This window comes from Solea senegalensis, linkage group LG19 (assembly GCF_019176455.1).
Source record: "Solea senegalensis isolate Sse05_10M linkage group LG19, IFAPA_SoseM_1, whole genome shotgun sequence".
NCBI classification, from domain to species: Eukaryota; Metazoa; Chordata; class Actinopteri; order Pleuronectiformes; family Soleidae; genus Solea; species Solea senegalensis.
The window spans coordinates 15,694,938-15,714,134 of NC_058038.1; the positions used below are offsets into that span (position 1 = coordinate 15,694,938).

At 40.5% G+C, this 19,197-nt stretch overlaps 1 protein-coding gene across 2 annotated transcripts in view; it reads left to right on the top strand.

Annotated features, from left to right (window-relative positions):
• Nucleotides 1–1,381: 1,381 nt before the first annotated feature.
• The window catches only part of prkcbb (protein kinase C, beta b), an 85,589-nt gene continuing 67,773 nt past the window's right edge, over nt 1,382–19,197 (top strand). For both annotated transcript variants that reach the window (XM_044050374.1, XM_044050373.1), the window contains exons 1-2: nt 1,382–1,851; nt 4,061–4,092. In XM_044050374.1, the coding sequence (XP_043906309.1) occupies nt 1,673–1,851; nt 4,061–4,092 (211 nt within the window). In that variant the 5' untranslated portion in view covers nt 1,382–1,672. The remainder of the gene's footprint in view (nt 1,852–4,060; nt 4,093–19,197) is intronic.

Genomic DNA, 19,197 nt, shown 5'->3' on the forward strand with positions numbered 1-19,197 from the left:
CAGCTGACATACGGCTAAAAGGCAGAAGGCGGGGTACATCCTGGACAGGTTGTCAATCACAGGACCACATAGAGACAAACAACCATTCACTCTCACACTCACACCTATGGTCAATTCAAATGGTCCAATTTGCTTAATCCCCAAATCTGCATGTTTTGGTACTGTGGTAGTGAACCACACACGGGGAGAACATGCAAACTCCATGCAGAAAGGCCAGAGTCTGTGTTATATTTTCTGTCCTTATTAAAACTGACTGTTACATTTAAACCATTGTCAATTTAGTTCACACACACACACACACACTCCCTGCATGTCTCTTAGATCTCGTGTCCCCAGGCAACATTCCTGTGTCGGAATGTGTACAGTTGGAGTATGAATGAGAACACAAATAGTGCTTTCACACTGGCAAGCACCAGCATGGTTTTCTTTCGGGATCTGGACGTGTTTGGCCCACGTTCACACCAGCTAAACCAAACCAGTTTTCCAGCCCTCGTCAATTGTGGCCCTGAGTACAAGTGAACACAACAGTGACAACATGGCAGATCATGCTGAGCTCCTGCAAGCTTTTCTTCTTGAATTCTCCTGGAATTCAGTGGCCACCAACAAATATTTTGTCTTTTAGAGACCATTACATTTTTCCTTAGCCATTTTCACCAGTATGATGATTGCAGTTTGGTTTTCAGCACTTTTCTGGTTTTGAAAAAACAACTTTTTGGTGTGAATCCCTGTGTGTGTGTGTGTGCGTGTGTGTGCGTGGGGGTTCTCTGGGTTCTCTGGTTTCCTCCCACAGTCCAAAACATGCAATATGGGGATTAGGTCAATTGGAAACTTTTAATTGAGGTGCGAGTGTGAGTGTATTCCTGTGATGGATTGGTGAACTGTCCAGGGTGTGACCCCGCCCCCGTGACCCTCCTGTGGCGGATATAGCGGTAGAATATGGATGAATGGATGGATGCATTGATTCGTTGAAAATTTGGTCTGGTGACTGAAACTGTACCAGAGGGAATAGTGTCAGGAGTGATTTACAGTATAGTGCTCAAAATACAAACCTGTTCAACACCCCACACAGGTCTGATACTATCTGCATGTCAGAGCTTGTTTTCAGATGGACACAAATCATGTTAAAAAGAGTTTTTGTTGACAAAGGCCCCAAAAAGAAAATCACAAAAAATACGTACTGCAGCTTTAATATGAAAACACTGGTGGAAACATTTATTATTCACACCCTGTTTATTAAAAATGGTTTAAAAGCTCTGTGAATGCATTTGATAAAAGGCTCAGAATGAACGTTTATAGTTCTCTCTCTCTCTCTCTCCCCCCTCTCTCTCTCTCTCTCTCTCTCTCAGCTGGGAGCGCTCGAGAGAAAAGGAGGAAGCGCAGACAGAGAGTGTGAGTGTGTGCGGTGCAGCGGCAGCTCGTGCTCTCGGCAGCAGAAGGACAATCAACACTCAAACTCACCAAAAAAAAAAACCCAACCAGCAGCCACTTCCAGGACCACAGCTTTAACTGCAGTCGGTACACGGCACGTGCCATCCCTTTTTTTCTTTTAAGGAACCGACAACAACAGAAAACAAGAACAGCAACTTAACGCTGTTTAAGTGAAAGTAACGATTAAACCCGCGGCACAGGTAGTCAGGCGGTCAGTCAGTTTCTCAGTGAGTCAGTTGGGAGAATGGCAGACTCGGCGGCGGCCAACAGTGACGGGGAGGACGGACCCCGTCCGCCCATGCGGGGCTTCGCTCGTCAGGGAGCCCTCCGTCAGAAGAACGTGCACGAGGTGAAGGACCACAAATTTATCGCGCGCTTCTTCAAGCAGCCCACTTTCTGCAGCCACTGCACCGACTTCATCTGGTGAGGAGGGAGGGAGGGATTTCATAACGTGCTTCTGTGTCACTCACTGTCTTTTGTTTGTCAATTATAATATTTCTACTACAAATACACAAAAACAACAACAAATCATTGTTTTCTCTGTTTATGGCATTACATATTTCCCATTTAACCAGAGCCGGTGCAAGCCTTTATGGGGCCCCAAAGCAGGACATGATTTATCTCCACTAGTGCTTGACTGTTGTTGTCTGTGAAATGTTCAGCAGGAACTGGCAGTGTTTGTTTTCAAGCTGTTGACTTATTATTAGATCTTCATTTTAACACCATAAACAACTTGTTTTTTGATAAATGCTCTCGGCATTCTATCATTATTTCATCCTGCGCTGTACAAACACGCTTTGAGAACATCGGGTGCTTCTGTGTGAAAAGCCCATTCAATTTAAAATTTACATTTTTCTTCCACTATCTCCTGTTTTATCATGATTGTTAAAAACACCACACGTATGTGGCCGGGCGAGTTTGCGTCTACTTTGCATTTGACACGATTTGTACATATCGTAAACAAATTACAGTCGTAGCATTTACTTGGATGGCATTGATGACACTTTGTCCAAACATTATCATTGTCTGAGCTCTACTTTCTACTTCCTCTTTTCACACACACACACACACATACATACTTCTTTATCTGACGAGTTGTTGTTGTTTTTGAAGCGTGTTACAGCTCAGGTTTTGGTGACATGAGCGTGTAGAAATGCGCCAACAGCTCTGGTTCTCCTCCTGCCGGCACTTTTCCTGTTGTGGAATGAGCCTCGGGTGGTTCATCCTCAATTTCTGGGGCCGTTTACTCTGGAATTGTGCAGCTCTCTCTTGAAAAGAGCGCTCGCACAGCTGGTCCAATGTATACGTGAACTAAGCTGCAGCTTAGAGACCCTGTGGCGATAAATGGGCCCCCGAAGAGCCCTTGATATGTCTCACAAGAAAGTATTTTTGTAAAGTATTATTTTTTTATGTCAATGGTAAACAAAGGTGTTGTTTTATTTTATGTAAAAGTCTTGAACACAAATGCTGGCTGCTGTCTACAAACACTGACAGTCCTCAAGTGTTGGTGGTGGGGAAAAAAAATGATGTAGTATTATGTCAGTAAGTTGGAGGAGGGAAGCAGAGGGAGTTTTCTCAAACATTGACTGGAGCCTTATTCTTGTTGTTGATGCTATATGTGGAAGGAAAGACATGGAGATCTGTGGGCAGGAATCACTGGCTGCAGACTACTGTTTGATACTTGTTATGTAGGCAGAGGAAGTGAGAGAGAAGCTGAGGAAAATGAAATGCGGGTTTTCCCAAAGTTGTGGCGTCGGGTCAGGATCACTCACCTGCTCTGACATGGTTGAACCCTGACACGACCTCTGCTATAATTCCATCGGTCCCCATCCTGCTCCTTCATTTCTCCTCTCAATCACCTGTGCAGACATATTATCCTGCGGCCTGCTGGGGTTTACTAGACAGTGATACTCGCTCTCTGTGCCGGCGTTATTAAATGAGTTTCCGGCTCAAGGTTGGCCTAATTTGTGCCGTTTATAGCGCTCTGCACTATTCCCAATACAACCATAATTTAAGTCCTGCGACAGGCTTTTTAATTTGTGAATGGCTAAATGGTTTGACCCAAAAGATTGCATATGTGTGTTCATGGGAATATAATGGGATTGTTATTCTATCCATCTCTCCGTCTATCTGTCTAGAGAGCTCAATAAGCATGATGAAAAAGGACGATGAGAGCGCCAAGTGATTTTTACTGTCCAAGAGATTATCTATTTGTAGCCACAATATGAACATGAGCAGGTTTGGGTGTGTTGGTGAATGTATGCAGGTGTGTTGGCAAATGTGTGTGTACACCTGTAGGCATCCCAGCATTCTCCATACCTCTGACTAGGTGTGGTTGACCTTTTTTGCCTTGGGCAGCTGCAGCCTGAGTGCGAGTGAGGATTTGTGTCTCCGAGTTGTCCTCAGTTCATGACCACCACTGTTTATACATTCATGAAATGACGAGTGCTATATTTTGTAAGTGACAGCCAGTATCTGACTCCATGCAAATATCTTGTGATTTTTCTCTTTTTAAAGCTTTGTTCATGTGTTTGTATGTGTACAGTGTACACACACACACACACACACACACACACCTGTGCCCGTACAATGTTCAATATTCTTCTCTTTTGTGTTTGTTCTCTTCCCACAGGGGTTTTGGCAAACAGGGATTCCAGTGTCAAGGTAGGTGGATTAAAGTCACACAAATACACACACAAACACACCAACAGGTGGCGCTCCATTGAACGAGCACCATTAACTTTGTTGCCGTGTGTTTCTTTCACTGTTTCTTTTTTTTTTTTTTCTTTCTCTCTTTTGATTGCTGTCATTTTCTATCTGGTTTCCAGGTTCAGATTAGTGTTAATCCTTCCTCTTATTCTGTCTCCTCTCCTCTCCCTGCTCTCTTTTGTCACTTCCGCTACCTGCTTCATTTTTATCTTTCTACCTTTCTATCACATCTCTTTATCCATGTGTTTAAAGGGTTTAAGTGAGGTGTGTGATTCAGAAGACCACAATTCAAAAAGATATAGCACCAAACACGGTTTTATTCTATATCATTAAATGAATTGAGGTTTTATTGTGAATTACTGACTCATAATATCACTATTTTGACAGCCAGTGTTAATGCTATCCTTTTGTATTTGGGATTTGTTGAGAACAAATACTGAGGTAATGGCCAGATGAAGACAGTTATAGATTTAGTGAGTCTTTCATATACAGTCAACCTAACACCATGTTTTAGTTTCCTTTGAAGATCAGTGGGGAAGATTGTAGAGCAGCACATGTAGGCACGTCTGAAAGTGGAGGCAGGATTTTGGCTTCTGATTCTCAAAGCAAGGCAAACTGTATCTAGATTTACTTATAAATAGTAGGAAGGTGACCGAGGCTCAGGAAATAACTCACCCATTTGTTGTGCCTACATACTCCGTTCATTGACTGAGTGTGTAACACACCAGCTGTTCCAGGAAAATCTACTTTTAACAGTCAAAACGTTAATACCATAGGGATTTTTTTTCATATTTTGTCTTGGTAAATAGTTGCTATTTAATATTTTAATTATTTGTTTAAATGTTAAACATTGTACATTGTCTCCAATTGGTGGCACATAGGTTATGTTAGACTGATGAAATGTCAATTCAGGCTGCAGATAAATGATCTTTCTGATGACGCTGGGGAAACTTTGTGCGTTTGGTTTCCGCTAGTCAATGTGGTTCATGAACAGAGGAGAGATTTTGTTGTTTTTACCATTTTACACTATTTTTTTTGTTGTTGTGTTACACCTTTTATGTTGCTGTGCCTTTGAAATCTGTAAAGCACTTTGTTCCACCTTGGTTGTTTTTTTAAAATTGGCTCGACTTGACTCGTGCTTTTAATGCATTTGAAAACAGCGTCATGGCTGTAATTGCACTGTCCTCTGCGTGAATTGCTGTGCTACAGTATGTCCCGGTGAAGGTGCGTCTGAGAGGACGCTTCATCGACCTTCACATTAGTTCCAGGCATTTTGCCTTTTTTTCCTTATGTTAATTGCATTAGTGCTTTGGTTGATGTGCACCCACTCTTTGTATAAACCGCAAGTACTCATTATGTAATGTCCAGGGAAATGACACAAATGTTGTCGGTAAATTGATTTATAAATTCTTATAATCAACGATATATTAATCTGTAACAGGAAATGGGTATACTGTAGTGACTGAAATGTGCCCCTGACAGTTTTATTAAAAAGTTTATATAAGAGATATGAGTGCAGCTGTGTTAATTGTGGCTCAGTAAAATAGAAGACCTGCTGGTTATATCATAGAAAAATGGAATGGATTGAATATTAAGCACCACTTTAACACACTATTTGTCCTTGAAACTTCATTTTCCTCTGACAACATAAACTGTATAGTATTACTTTTAAGTAATAGACTCTAGGTTGAGATGGCAGTTTAAGTAAACGAAAATTAAACTGTGTTTTTACCCGCATCATTTCCATTCAGCGACGACAGAGTCTGAGAAAAACAGCTGTCACCATTTGACAGATTAAGCGTCTGCATTGCCACAGGAAATGACATAAGCAATCAGAGGAACACATCGAGCTGACAAGAATGTGGAGGTTTTGTACTTTTCTTTCAATTTGCTTGAAGTCTGTGTTTTTTCACTTGTATTAATAGCCAACTAGATGTGTCCAAGGATTTTCACGTCTCCTAGCAACAGTGAAACATTCGGATGCAACTGTCTATATGCTGTGGGAAGGAAGAGGAGCTGTGTTCAATACAGCTGTAGGTTAGCGGGTAATTAGCCATCTTGGGTATGTAATATGTCAATAGTGTCCTTTAACGGGATACATCCGCTGCCCTGTGGGGATCGACATGCCTCTGGAGCAGAGTGAGAGTGAGGCACAGGTGTGTGTGTGTGTGTTGTGGGGGTTATTCTGATGCCAGGGCTTGGGAGAGTTAGAGGACAGTGTGGACAAAAAGTGTTTTCATCTAAAATTTCACTTCTAACTCCAATGCCAGGATAGCCACACGAATGAACACATCCTGGTTATTTGATAGTTGCATTGTTCTCTCATAAATTTATAGTGTGTGCAGCTTGATTTTTTTCTCCTATGGGGTAATGAGTGAATAAAAATAAATCAAATATGAAGTTGTTGTTTTTTTTAACGTTTCCCAGACTTTATTGTTTCCCAGAGTGGGAAAATCTCCAAATGCCACCCTAATGGTCTATGTGATTTCACGTAGACCATTATACCACTTTTGGAAAACGATGACGTCCTAATTCCACCTCTTTCATAGTCTGGCATTCACTGTCACTATATTCGTCATTGTTGTCGTCATCCTCCACTTTTGATTGGAGGTTCTGTTCGCTTTACAGACCATTTAGGCCAATATTTGTCATTTTTTATCAGCTGATTATTATTATTATTATTGATGCATAGTTTTGATTTGTGCAATGGAAACACAAAACAACAACAAAAAAGATAAAGATATTAATGGCATACACTGTAGATAAAATGCAAATGTAGGAAAGTGATTTGTGAATAACTTTTATTTTTTTTGGTGGCTTCAATTGTTACTGATCCAGAAGAGGTAGATGATTGCACCTTGTCAAAAGTTCAGCTCACATATTATTACTATTATTACTATTATTATTGTGCCATCTAAACGAATCCACTCAGTGGGTGTAGAAGCTAAGCTTCATTAGCAACATGTGACACATTTGTGCGTTGTGGGGTTTCTCGTGCCTTGTCATTAGTGAGAACAGATATGGCTCTTGTGTTATCACTGTGGTGTTTTGTTTGTTTTGTGTTTGAAGGATGTGAAGAGAAACGTGCAAATGTAAAAAGTCTGTGACGATTGCCTTTGTTAATTGATTTGTTTTTTGTTCATCCTCAAATGTCTTGTTTTGTCCACAAACCAAATATATCCAGTTTACTGTCATTGGTGTGTGTGTGTGCTGAATATATTCCCATTTCAGGAACTTAAATCACAGAACTTGTGTGCTGAAGTTCCTTAAATGCGAGTTAAAGAAAGTGGCTGAAACTGATGAGTTGATCATCCAAATAGTTGGTGATTAATTTAGTAATCAATTAACAATCGGTTAATTTAACACGCTGCTGGCAAATGTGCAGTCTGTTACTGCACATGCAGGCTCTAAGGTTGGCTCGGTGTTGCGTGTTGTGTAACTCCGTGTACAGTACTGCTGGTCCAAGCAGAGCATTGCCTCGTTGTTGTTGTTGTTGTTGTTGCTGTAAACAATGGACTGGAATGACTTGGTAGCATTCTACTTTTCAGGTTTCCATACACAGGAAAGAATGTTGTGCAGCAGCATGTGTTATGTAATGTGTCAAGTGTGTTAGTTGTGAACGTAAGATCTCCTGTGTCTTTATGTTGGAAGTTATGACTCTCTGTGTGTGTGTGTGTGTGTGTGTGTGTGTGCTATGTGATCCATGTTGCAGTTAATGACCGAGTGAGTGCTCATTTCCTTAAAGGCTGTTTGCGCAGAACTGCTGCCTCCATTTGATTGGTTTTGTGTTTGTGTTAATGCATGTGTTCCTAAATGAGTTTGTTAGTATGAGCTGGGTTTCAGCGTGGAACAGGCTATTTAGTGTCCTCTTCTTTCTGCTTGCAGCCTTAATGGGCAAATTGTCCATTTAGAACTCCAAAGTAATGGGCAGTGATGGGAAGTGCAAGAAACGTTGTAAATAAATAGGGCAGTAAGAAGGGGAAGAGGATAGAAAAGTTGGAGTGGAATTCATTTAGGAGAAATGGAGAGATAAAAGGGGGGAAAGTGAGTGGGAAGCACAAGGAAAGATAGGAGGATTATAGGATTTCCCCGAAAGTTCTAATCAAAGTATCTCATGGAAAAAAAGACATGCTACATGGCAACATTCATTGTATTCTGACCACAATTCTGTTTATAATGCTAAATAGGGATGGGACGATACCAATTCTTTGTGTCCGATACGATACTGATACTGATATTATTCCAGTACAGTCATTTCAAACTGTCTATGAATGTATGAAGCTGTTAAAAAAAACATTTGTGCCGAGTCATTTCAAAGACACAATTCTCCACACAAGTGTAACACATATTGAAGTAGAAGTTAACGGCCCAAACATGACTCAGCTAAAATTGCTTTTGCTGATTTGTATTTACATTTTTACAGTCCGTGCTTATTGAAACAAGCGGTGTATTGCATCAGATTCTACATCTTTATCTGTCCGATATCTGATGCAGCGATTCTGACCGGTATCTTGTGCACACTGTAACATGCAGCATGTCAAGGGTTTTTGGAATGGCTTCAACTTAAATTCTGCCACTTGTTTTGCCTTCTGAATAATTTGTACTGGATTGAGAGGAATGCACAAAAAATTTGTAAATAAATTAGTGCTGGGCCGTTAACGGCGTTAACGTGCTGCGTTAACGCGAGACTCTTATCGCACGATAAGAAAATTATCGCCGTTAATCTATTCTCAAAGTTGGGTCTGGGACCTGGGTCCACATAGTGAGCAAGCTATGAATTTCACTTTGATATGTTAGCGCGGATGTATACCTGGCCCAGAAGGCTCTGACCTGGCTGAGCGCGGATGTAGGTAACGTTACGTTATGTAATTTATTGTCATTTTTTGTTTTATAACTGGTGAAAATGGTTTCAGGTTGGATATCCAACCGTCGCGTCCGACAACTGTCTGAATGAATATCCAACCTGAAACTAACTTCACGCGGTATAGCTTTAGCTAACGTTATCAACGTTTTGCTGATTAGTTGCTGATAGTTGCCTACTACTACTAGCAATCTTACTCTGATATACTTTTTCTGTCCTACTCCTAATGTTAGGTGTGATGAAAACAGAGGAGCGCCACTTAGCAGAAGAAGAATTCAAATGAGCCATTTTAATCTAGATTAATCTAGATTAACTCCAAGATTGCAGTGAGATTAATCTAGATTAAAAAAATTAATCTATGCCCAGCTCTAAAATAAATAAACTGCAATCAAACAGAGAAATTGTTAAAAAAAATAAATAAAAGAGGAAAAAAGGGCTAAGGGAAGTATGCAGAAATGACACTCCAGCAAAGAGGTGGTGGGTGAGATTTTTCTGCCAGGCAGAGGAGATAATGGACAGAGGGAAGAAGAGGTAGAAAAGAGGAGAGATAAAATGGTGTGGGCATGGAGTGTTGATTGCACTTAAAACGGCCGATAAATATGTTGCAGCATTTAGCACTCTACCAGAGGGGAAATGTATGTATTTATAAACAGCACTATTCAGTCTTCTCTTTGACTGATGGCATCTTTTGTGTTTGGGTTTAATCGAGCGTCTCTCCCCTTTCACCTGCAGCCATCGCGCTGTATTTGGGCACAGCGCCCATGCTGTAGTTCATCTGGATTCATGTTGTGTTTTCTTTGCTCTTCATATATAAATGAGGGAGTGAATATTTGCAAACACTGGTGTCAGTTGGCAGAGCTGAACGCTGCTCAGGTGCTTCTGCAACTCCAACCCGAGTGGGTGGAAGGTCTCCAGATCCAAAACCTGCCTCCCACACACACACACACACACACACACAAATGCATGAGCACACACACCAGTGTTGAGGTGTATCATTGAGATCCTGAAGCAAAGAAAAAGGGTTTTAATATCTGATTCTGTCATCCAGTCTTTTGTGTTTCCACCTGCACCGTTCTTTGTTTCCCTAATTGCTTTAGACCCATCACTCATTCCTTTTTATCCTACGCTCTTTTTTCAGTTTTTCTCTTTCTGCCAATTCCCCCATCTCCCCAGCTTTGGTTTCTCTATATCCTTCCATCATAGCCATCCATAGCCTTCAGCATCATTTCTATCTTTACTATTTTTCTCAAATTCTTTTCTCCCTTGGTTCCCCCTCTCCTTCAATCAATCCTCCAGCTCCCCATTTCTTCCTATATCTCTCTTCCTCCGTCTCATCCTCCTTTTTCTCTAGTGTCTGTGAGTTGGAAACTATGGGCTTTGATGTTTTTATAAATAGCCTAAGTGTTCCTCTGAGATTGCCACTAAATAGGATGGATGGTAGATGGATGGATGGATGGATGCATGGGGGAGTGGGGAGGGGAATGTAAGAGGAGGGAGTGCTGAGTGTGTAGGTGTGAAGGGAGAACATGGATAGTACCAGGAAAAAAAAAAGTGACTGAGGTCTTTATAGAGACAGCACTGTTGTTTTTTTTTTTATTTCATGAAAACATGTTAGTCCAACTAAAATTTAGCCAGTCAGACTAACTACTTTTATTCATAGTCTGATTACTCCTGCATGTATACGGATAGTCAGACTGGAGTCAGACTTGGTGTTCTGCACATGCACCAAAGTTTCCTTCCCGGAAGTAGAAATGGACTGCGTGTAAATTCCCAGCATCGTACTGGGACAACACAAAAACCACAAGAGCCATGCTGGATCTAACTTGTTTCACATTAACATGTACAGCAGGTACGAAACGTGCAGAACTACAGCACGATTCTCTGTGATGTAAAGGTCAACAGGAAACTGATTCAATACTTGCTAGCTTATAGAGAGATACAGCACCACCTGTGGAGGCGGAGTCAGATGTACAGCAACAATAATCGATTTTCTCCTCTGCATGTTTACTCGGACTCTGCAAGTCGTCCGGTTGCCTGTCTTAGTCGTACTACAGCCTTAGTTAGATTGCGCATGTAAATGTAGTGACTGATAAGAGAATAAGGATGTGAAACTGTACAGCTCATACTTTCTAAAATCCAAGGTAAATATCAGTAATAAATGTGGCTTTACTGTGAACATATACTTGTGTAATTATTACATTTTATTTATTAGCCACTCAAGGTCATCAACAAAAAAGTATAGATGGAAAAGTCATATTTAAAATGAGTAGGAAATTATCAAACTACACGGTCACAGTAAGTAAGCCAGTCAAAAATGGTGAGTTTTGGGGGATTTGGATTTGAAGGTGGAGTGAGTCGGACTCGAGGTTGAATTGCGTAAGCGGAGGTTGAGGAGCTAGGGTGGGAGAGCGCCACAGATTTACGATGATGCAAGGTTGTGGGGAGCCTTGATGGTGGCAAGGAGAATTTTTAGAATCAATGAGGTGTTTAATAAGGAGTCTCTGTCCCTATGGCTGAGGTTGTGCTCAACATTCAGGCCTGATTTGCAGAGAAGATTGAATGGAAGATCAACAAAGACGGTGTCGCAGTAATCGATGTGGGAGGTGACAAGGATGTTAATCAAGCAATGATGTCGTTAGCTGTATTGCTAAACACAGCATTTTCCTCTTGCAAACGGTCATGGTGCTGTGTGCGTTTGAAGAAAGCATGGTGACACTAGCTCATAAGTGGTCAGAAGAGATGCGTTTAAGAAGCACTTTTGATGCCACTTAACTCCATCCACATGCAATTAGATCACTGAGGATGGATGCTAATACTAGCTCTGAGTGGGGTCACTGGATGACAGACAGAATAGTGAACTGTCAATGATGACTTGGGGGTTGGACTATGGAACTTGAGCTTGGGTGAGGTTTAGTTAATTAGGTTTAGCTAATTAGGATCTCCATTAGCCATTACAGTAGGCAATGACCACTATTTCTAGGGTAAACATTAATCAGTAACGCATTTCTGGTTTGTGTATCAAACGGCTATCATCTTCAGATATACCCATCAATAAATAATGTTGTCTGGGGAAAAATAAAATAAAAATATCTGGTGTAAAACGGTTGCAATAGCATGCTACCCTGATAAAAACACTGATACACCCCAGCCTCTCTCGTTGGCTTTGTCGTCAAAGCTTTGCCTTCAGAACACACAGAGCACACACTGCCTTAAGCTGAGTCGAAGAGTGAGCACTGTGATTACAGCTTTGTTGAAACAGACTACACCTTGTCTGAGTCACCTGTGGCTATCAGGACATGACGAGGACTTCAACAAACAAGATAAAAAAAAAGTGCTATTATGGACTAGGGCTGGGAATCGCAGGGTACCTCACGATACATTATGATATGTGGTCCATGTGGTCCAAGTTGGAAGTGCAGTTTTTGTCTATTTATTCCCACCCCATTATGGACTAAAGCGCTCTGGACTTTGCACGACTCAATATGTTTCCACCACCATAGTGGCCGGAAAAGGCTCTCTGTAGGTTCACTGTGCACTTCAAGTCCAAAGAGATTTCACGAGTAAGGAAACAGCCAGAGCAGACATTATCCCACACCTACAGTATTTTCACATCTTCAACATCCTGATAAACCTTCCCTCATCCTACTCTGGAGAACACTTAAACATAGCAATAATAGCGTATACAATAAATATAAACACGAGACATTAAAGGTAGTTAGCACTGGATTCTGTGCCTGAGATGAAGTGATCGCTACACAAGAGGAATCCATTACCTGTGTGTTCCCGTCACTCCATCTTCTGTGCTCGCATCGAGTGCGTTTTATGATAGTGTTCCAAATCTGCCATCTCGGGATCTTCGGGGATCTGGTAAAATACCCTCTTGTTCGCTTGTCTTTGACTGTTTTGGTATTCCAGAGCTCAACATCTTATCCACATCTTCACTTAAATTCAGAATTATCTTCAGAATTGTACTCACTACTCACAAAGCCCTCCGTGATCTTGCTCCATCTCATATTTTTGAACTCCTCCAACCATACACCACTTCCAGACCACTGACATCCTCCACCTTACGCCTCAAGGGGATACGACTTTGCATTACGGAAAAGCCTCTCCCAACTGACAGAAATGCAGAATCTGTTCATCCATTCAAAAAGTTCTGAAAGCACATTTTGAGAGCTTAGCCTTCCTAACTTAGTAAAAGTGTTTTTTTGTTAATTGTGGCCTCTGTAAATATTTTCTTCAGATTTTTCAGCTTCTTAAAAGGGAATATTTTCTAGTTTAAATCATTAAAACTGAACAATTTTGGTTGTGTTTTAAAAAGTGCTAAATAGATAAAGCCTTACTCACTTACTGTAGCAGAAACGCATAATGCTCTATGGAAATCGTCTTAGTCATCTGATTATCATCAGTAATGAAAGTGACTTGATCCCAACAGCTTGTCTAAGACTTTCTTCTCAGCTTTGTCAAGAGTTCATGTTATACAACTCCACTCTGTAGTCTTTCATACTTGCCACGACTATGGTGTGTAGAACAATGATAGTGAGCGTCAGTCGGCGTATTGATGGAGCCAAAAATATTTCAGCATTATAGTGCATTGATTTCTCCCTTTCGTATCAGACACAACAAACATAATACAATATGAATCACATGTTTAAAGTGGGAAGGCTCACTGTGATTATCACTATAGGAGGAAAAACCCTGCTATCAGGAGTTTGTATTAATGGCGTAATGAATCTGTGATGCAAGTTGTTTTTGCTGTTGTTTTTTAAATCATTAACCAGCATTAAGAAGGTTGGGGTGGCTTCATGATACAATATTATTATTATTATAAAATTATTGTGACATTAACAGTATTGTGCAACTTTGCATTACATTGCATCTTTTTACTTTTTTATGAGTGCAAAATATAGTAACAAAGCATGTTTTTGTTAACATTTTAGTTAACTTGTTTGGGTAACTTGAATTGAAGAAGACATGCAGACCGACACAGTCATTAAGAAATGTTGCACTTGACCAACTGTCATTACAGTCTGTACTGCTAGAGGTATTTTGAATGATGCAACAAAACAAAATTGTGCAAAATAGAATTTTGCAGTTGAATTAATAAAATACAAATACAGGTGTCTTTGTATCTATACAATATTTTTCCCCCATCCAGAGTAGTCAGGGAAATAAGGAACTGTGATACAAGACCAAGTCAAGAACCAGTTGGTGTTCAGTTTATATTTGCTTTTCAACTTTCAGTAAACATGTAACTCACTTTGTTTATAGTCACAGTAACGCATGGTATCTCTTCTTACCTCAACTACTTCCTCTTCACAGTTTAATGTGGAATGGGTGTGGGTCTGATAAAATCTAATTTTACTTGTGAGTGAGGATATGCTCAATGACCCTGACCCACTTACACACTGAAGACTGTGGTCAGTGAGTGTTTGTTTGTTTGTTTGTTTTCTCTGTGTGTGTGTGTGTGTGTGTGTGTGTGTACTCACTTTCAGTAACAGACTAAAAGACTGTATCCCTCAGGGCCTCGTTGTCCTTGCCACTTCCATTTCTGGCACCAGTTGCCTAGGTGACACTTCGGAGACATCTCAGGATGGATCAAATGGCCAATGTGGGTCAAGCTTGTTTGACATTATGGTGCAAACACAGGCAGAAACAACAGAAACTGGGAACCAGTTACCAGTAACTAAATTTAGATTCTTTCTTCCCCTCAAAATAAGCAAACTGTCAAATATCATGTCTGTTTGAAGGATGGATACAGTATTATAACAACTATATGTCTTGTACACTATTTTACCTAAGCAGACAATGAGGCAACAAAAGATTAGTACAGCTAATGATTATCTTAATATAGTAAAGGTATTTTATCATTTAATTGTAAAAACAAAATGCTGAATCCAGGAATTCAGAAGAAGCCAGCAAACCAGCTAGTGAATGATTAAGTGCTTATATAGTGATAGCGTTTGGGGAGGAGCTATGCAAATTGTGGCACTGTCATCAAGCCATATCTTTAGACACGCCTAAAAAAATCCTGAGAACTGTAGAGAAACTATTTTCAATCTTGACTACACAATGCTTTACTTTTACTTTTTCTGACACTATTTTCTTGCATAATATATGAGTCACTGTAATTTGCTTTACATACACTTTAAGCATATCATACCATCAGAATCCCATTTGGTGCTATGTTGGTAGTGGGCTCATTGGCAACCCACTGTCCAGATAAAAACTGCCCAGTTTTGCATTGTTTTGTGCTAAAGGGGCACCCTGCAAAGAAAGTTGGACAAAGAGGATTAAATTCTATTTTTGTACCCACAGCAATGAGTGATAGTGACTTTTGTCTTCTGCATTTACTCCATCCTTATTACACACCAGTAGTGAACACACACACACACACAAGCACGGGCACAGGAGCAGTAAGCAGCATTTATATGGAAGCAATAGGTTTTTGGGTGCCTTGCTCAGGGGCACCCCAGCCCTTGACCCATCCTGGCATTGAACCAGCAACCTTCCAGTTACTAACCTAATTCCTGTCCTCTCAGTCATGGGCTGCTCTGTTTGTATAAAGCTCAGTAAAGTCATATTCATATGCCCCCTCAGCTGATTTATCATTTAATTACTCTCTTTAGCAGCACTCTGGTGGTCAGTGTCGCGCGACTTTTTAACTGCTCTGTGTTGTTTTTTAATGAAGGTGATTTGCAAATTGAACCTGATCTGGTGCTTTCAGGGGAAGTAGTTGTTGATGATGAGATGAACTAACTGTCTAAAATGTGAATCATATTGTGTAGGTGGTACGATGGCTCACCTGCATTACTAACTGCTGGGGCAGATATGTTGCTGCTGCTGCTGCTGCTGCTGCTGCTGCTTCTGCTGCCGTGGGTTTGAAAGTGTTCTTTTACAAAGGCTGAAAATGTAGAATAATGAGTTTGCTTTCCAAATGCATATCCAAGCACAAATGAACACTGTAATATTTCCTTCTTAATTGTGTGCATTGGCTTCATGCTAACATTTCAGACATACTAAAAAAAAAAAATCCCATATTAATTATTGTATATAGCGTGTTCGGTCTGCAGTCTGACTAAAATAAGTCTTGGCAATTTCTAATAAAGTAAATGTTTACCTAGACCTGGAGATAATAATAAAAATGCTGATGCCGCCGTTGATGTATTCATTGTCCGTGGTGGATTCAACGTCAGTGACTGCAGCTGTGCCAACATTAGATGTGAGCTCTTTTTCGTCTGGTTGGAAACATTTCCCTGTTCATCTTTGCTTTTTCTATCGCCAAAAAAGGCAGCAATCATTGTTTGCATTAACTTTTGAAAAGTTCACCACATTTGTAACCAATGTCTTATTTGCCTTACCCTATCACCTACAGTAACTCTTGCTCTAGTCTCTCGTCTTTTTCCTCTGTGCTCTTTACTGTCTCACCCAGGTGCGTTCACAGGTATCAGTAGGCATGTTTTGATATGGTATGGAGGGTACCCTTTAAATCAATAGACCATGTTTGGTGACATGACAACTCCTACACCTACCAGAGGACACCTACACGTAAAACTGTAGCTCCAATGAGTTACATGCACTTGGGCTTGTTGTTTTGCTAAGGCAGTCTGTCAAAGCCCGTGGGTAAACGACAATGTCCGACATGCTCTAGGTGGCTCGCTAATAACAGAGCGGGCCAGCTGGTCAATCGGAGCACACTGTGTAGCGAGTGAAAAAGAGTGACTGCAGCAGTGAACAGTATGAGACAAACGATGCATATGTAGATGTAGTAGATCCCCAAATGAAAATAATAAAGTTGTGAATGGGCAAAATGTAGATGCGTCTCTTAAATACACAGCAAAGAAGACTCAATCCAACTTTAGACATACAGTACGTTTTGTGGGATGTTTATCTGTAGGATGTACGTGTCTGTCTAAAAATGCAAGTAAGTTAATCCAACATTAATGTAGTATGTTTCAAAGTTGCCCCATTTCTGTCCATTTCTCTCTCGCTCCCCCTGTGAGATGTTTGATCCAGACCATCTAACTATGTCACTTTTGCTCCTGAGATCCTTTAACCCTATCAGTGGTAACCTAGCAACAGGGAGGGTATAGTCATCCTAGGCCTCTTTTGACTTTCCATCTTCTCGGCTTTCTTTATTTGATTTCTTTGTTCCTCCTAGACATTGCTTGCACTTCCTGTTTCTGCTTACTCCTGTGTGCGACACACACACACACACATACACACACACTTCCCTTTTCTTTTATCTTAGTTAGACTGGTCCCTATTTATTAGAAAATTGTAAAGTTCATGCTAAAGCTATGACGGCGTGTTTGAATTTCGCGCTGCCGTCTCAAAGACCATTTGACCATATGAGCCAGCAAAGGGTGCTTGTAAGGTTTCCTAACATATCGCATGACGGTGACTGTGCACAAGCCGGACCTGTACAAAGAGAGTGACTTTGGCAGACGCAACCGCAGCAGCGACAGCACCTTGGAGTTGCAGGCCTACATGAGGGAGACTGTGCTCTCTCTGAAGATAGCGAGCCACTGATTTGGCAAAAAGTAACCACAACCCTCAAGGCTCACAAGTGTCTCAGGTTGACAGATTAGATTTAGATTTGCGTTGTTCATGGATTCTTTTTGATTATTTTTATGACCAACGTTCAGTCACATCATTCCAGTCCAAATTCCAATGATCACATAATTTGATAGACATACAATAAAACAAATCTGGTGCCCAGTACTGTAAGTTTTAACAGAACCTATTTTACATTACTGTAATTTAGTGAAAAGCTGTCAGAATTTCCTCCTGTTGTCAGTGAGTTGCCATTCAGGGAGTGTTTATTCCATCCTATTGTACTGAGTATGTACACTCTAATGCTAGTATTATTGTAACTAAAGTAACTATTATTACAATTTTTAATAACTGTAAATGGTTTGTGGAGTATTAGGGTGTTAGAATTTATTGGAACAAATTACGTATCATCATATATTGAGTATGATGACATTAAGTAAGTAAGTGTTACATTTAAACATCAATACTGATTAAGCATTTCAGCTCCACACGACTCTTTCTCGGGATTGCCGTTTTTGCACCTTTGTCGATATTCCTGCGTTGCACACAGAGTGACTACATTTACATCACAACTGAGCAGGCAGGGTGTAAGAAGCATACAGTGTGCTGCAGCTTTTTAAAGCAGCATTGTGGGTGAAAACACCAAGAAACACCCTTTTTAAAAAAAAAAAAAGGTTCAGACGTGGATTCCGCTGCTAAAAATAAACCTGGATGCTCAGCGGCAGGAGTTTACAATATTATTGTAGTCGGTGAATGATTTTTGGCGGGTGTAAAGACATCCGTCTGGATCACCCTTTGTTAAGTGAGAGCCATATTTTGAGAAGAGAAATGACATGCATGGAGTGAAAAGAAACAATAAAACGGGAAACCAAATTTAAGCCATAAAAGCCTCATCACACTTGAATTTTATTTATCTACGTGTTGCAGGCGTATCTGGAGGCGACGTTCATTTTCATTATGCCTTGCATAACATGTTCAATCTTTTACACCCTGTATTTAGCTCATGACTGAAACATGATGGTCTCGTTGTCTCTTCTTAACTGCAGTCCTCGTCTCTCACCTCTGTGTCCTCTCTCCCACTCCCTCTACCTTACCCTCTTCATGCCTCCTCTCTCTGAATTAATGAGTAAATTGGTGGATGAGGTAAAAGTGTACAGCGCATGGAGCACGGTGACTATCTTCTTCAACAAATATAGTACAGTATTGTAAAACACCGACATCATAGACGTCATATTTTGTTGACTAACCTTGATTATTTTTCTTGTAGACTAAAACGGTAGCGATTGTTCACAGGGGAGTTTATACACAGAGACAGAGAAGAGCTGATGTACATGAGAGAAGCTGCATGTGTGTATGCATTTGTGTTTGCTGGACATATTTAACAGTTAAGTCCCTGTCATGAGAGGGAACTGCAGTTTCCCTCATGCACATTTTCATACAACTGGCAAAGCACAAAGGCTGCTGTTCATGATTGTTCCATATTTTATTCCAGTTGAGTAAACTTTTTTGGTGAAATTATTTTATTTGGCAGAAATTGAAGATTAAAAAAAAAAAAAAAGATTATATGATTTATTGCTGTTACCCAGGAATGTGCCTAAATGTTGTTTTTATATATTGTATATATCAGGAGGTGGGTCAACACT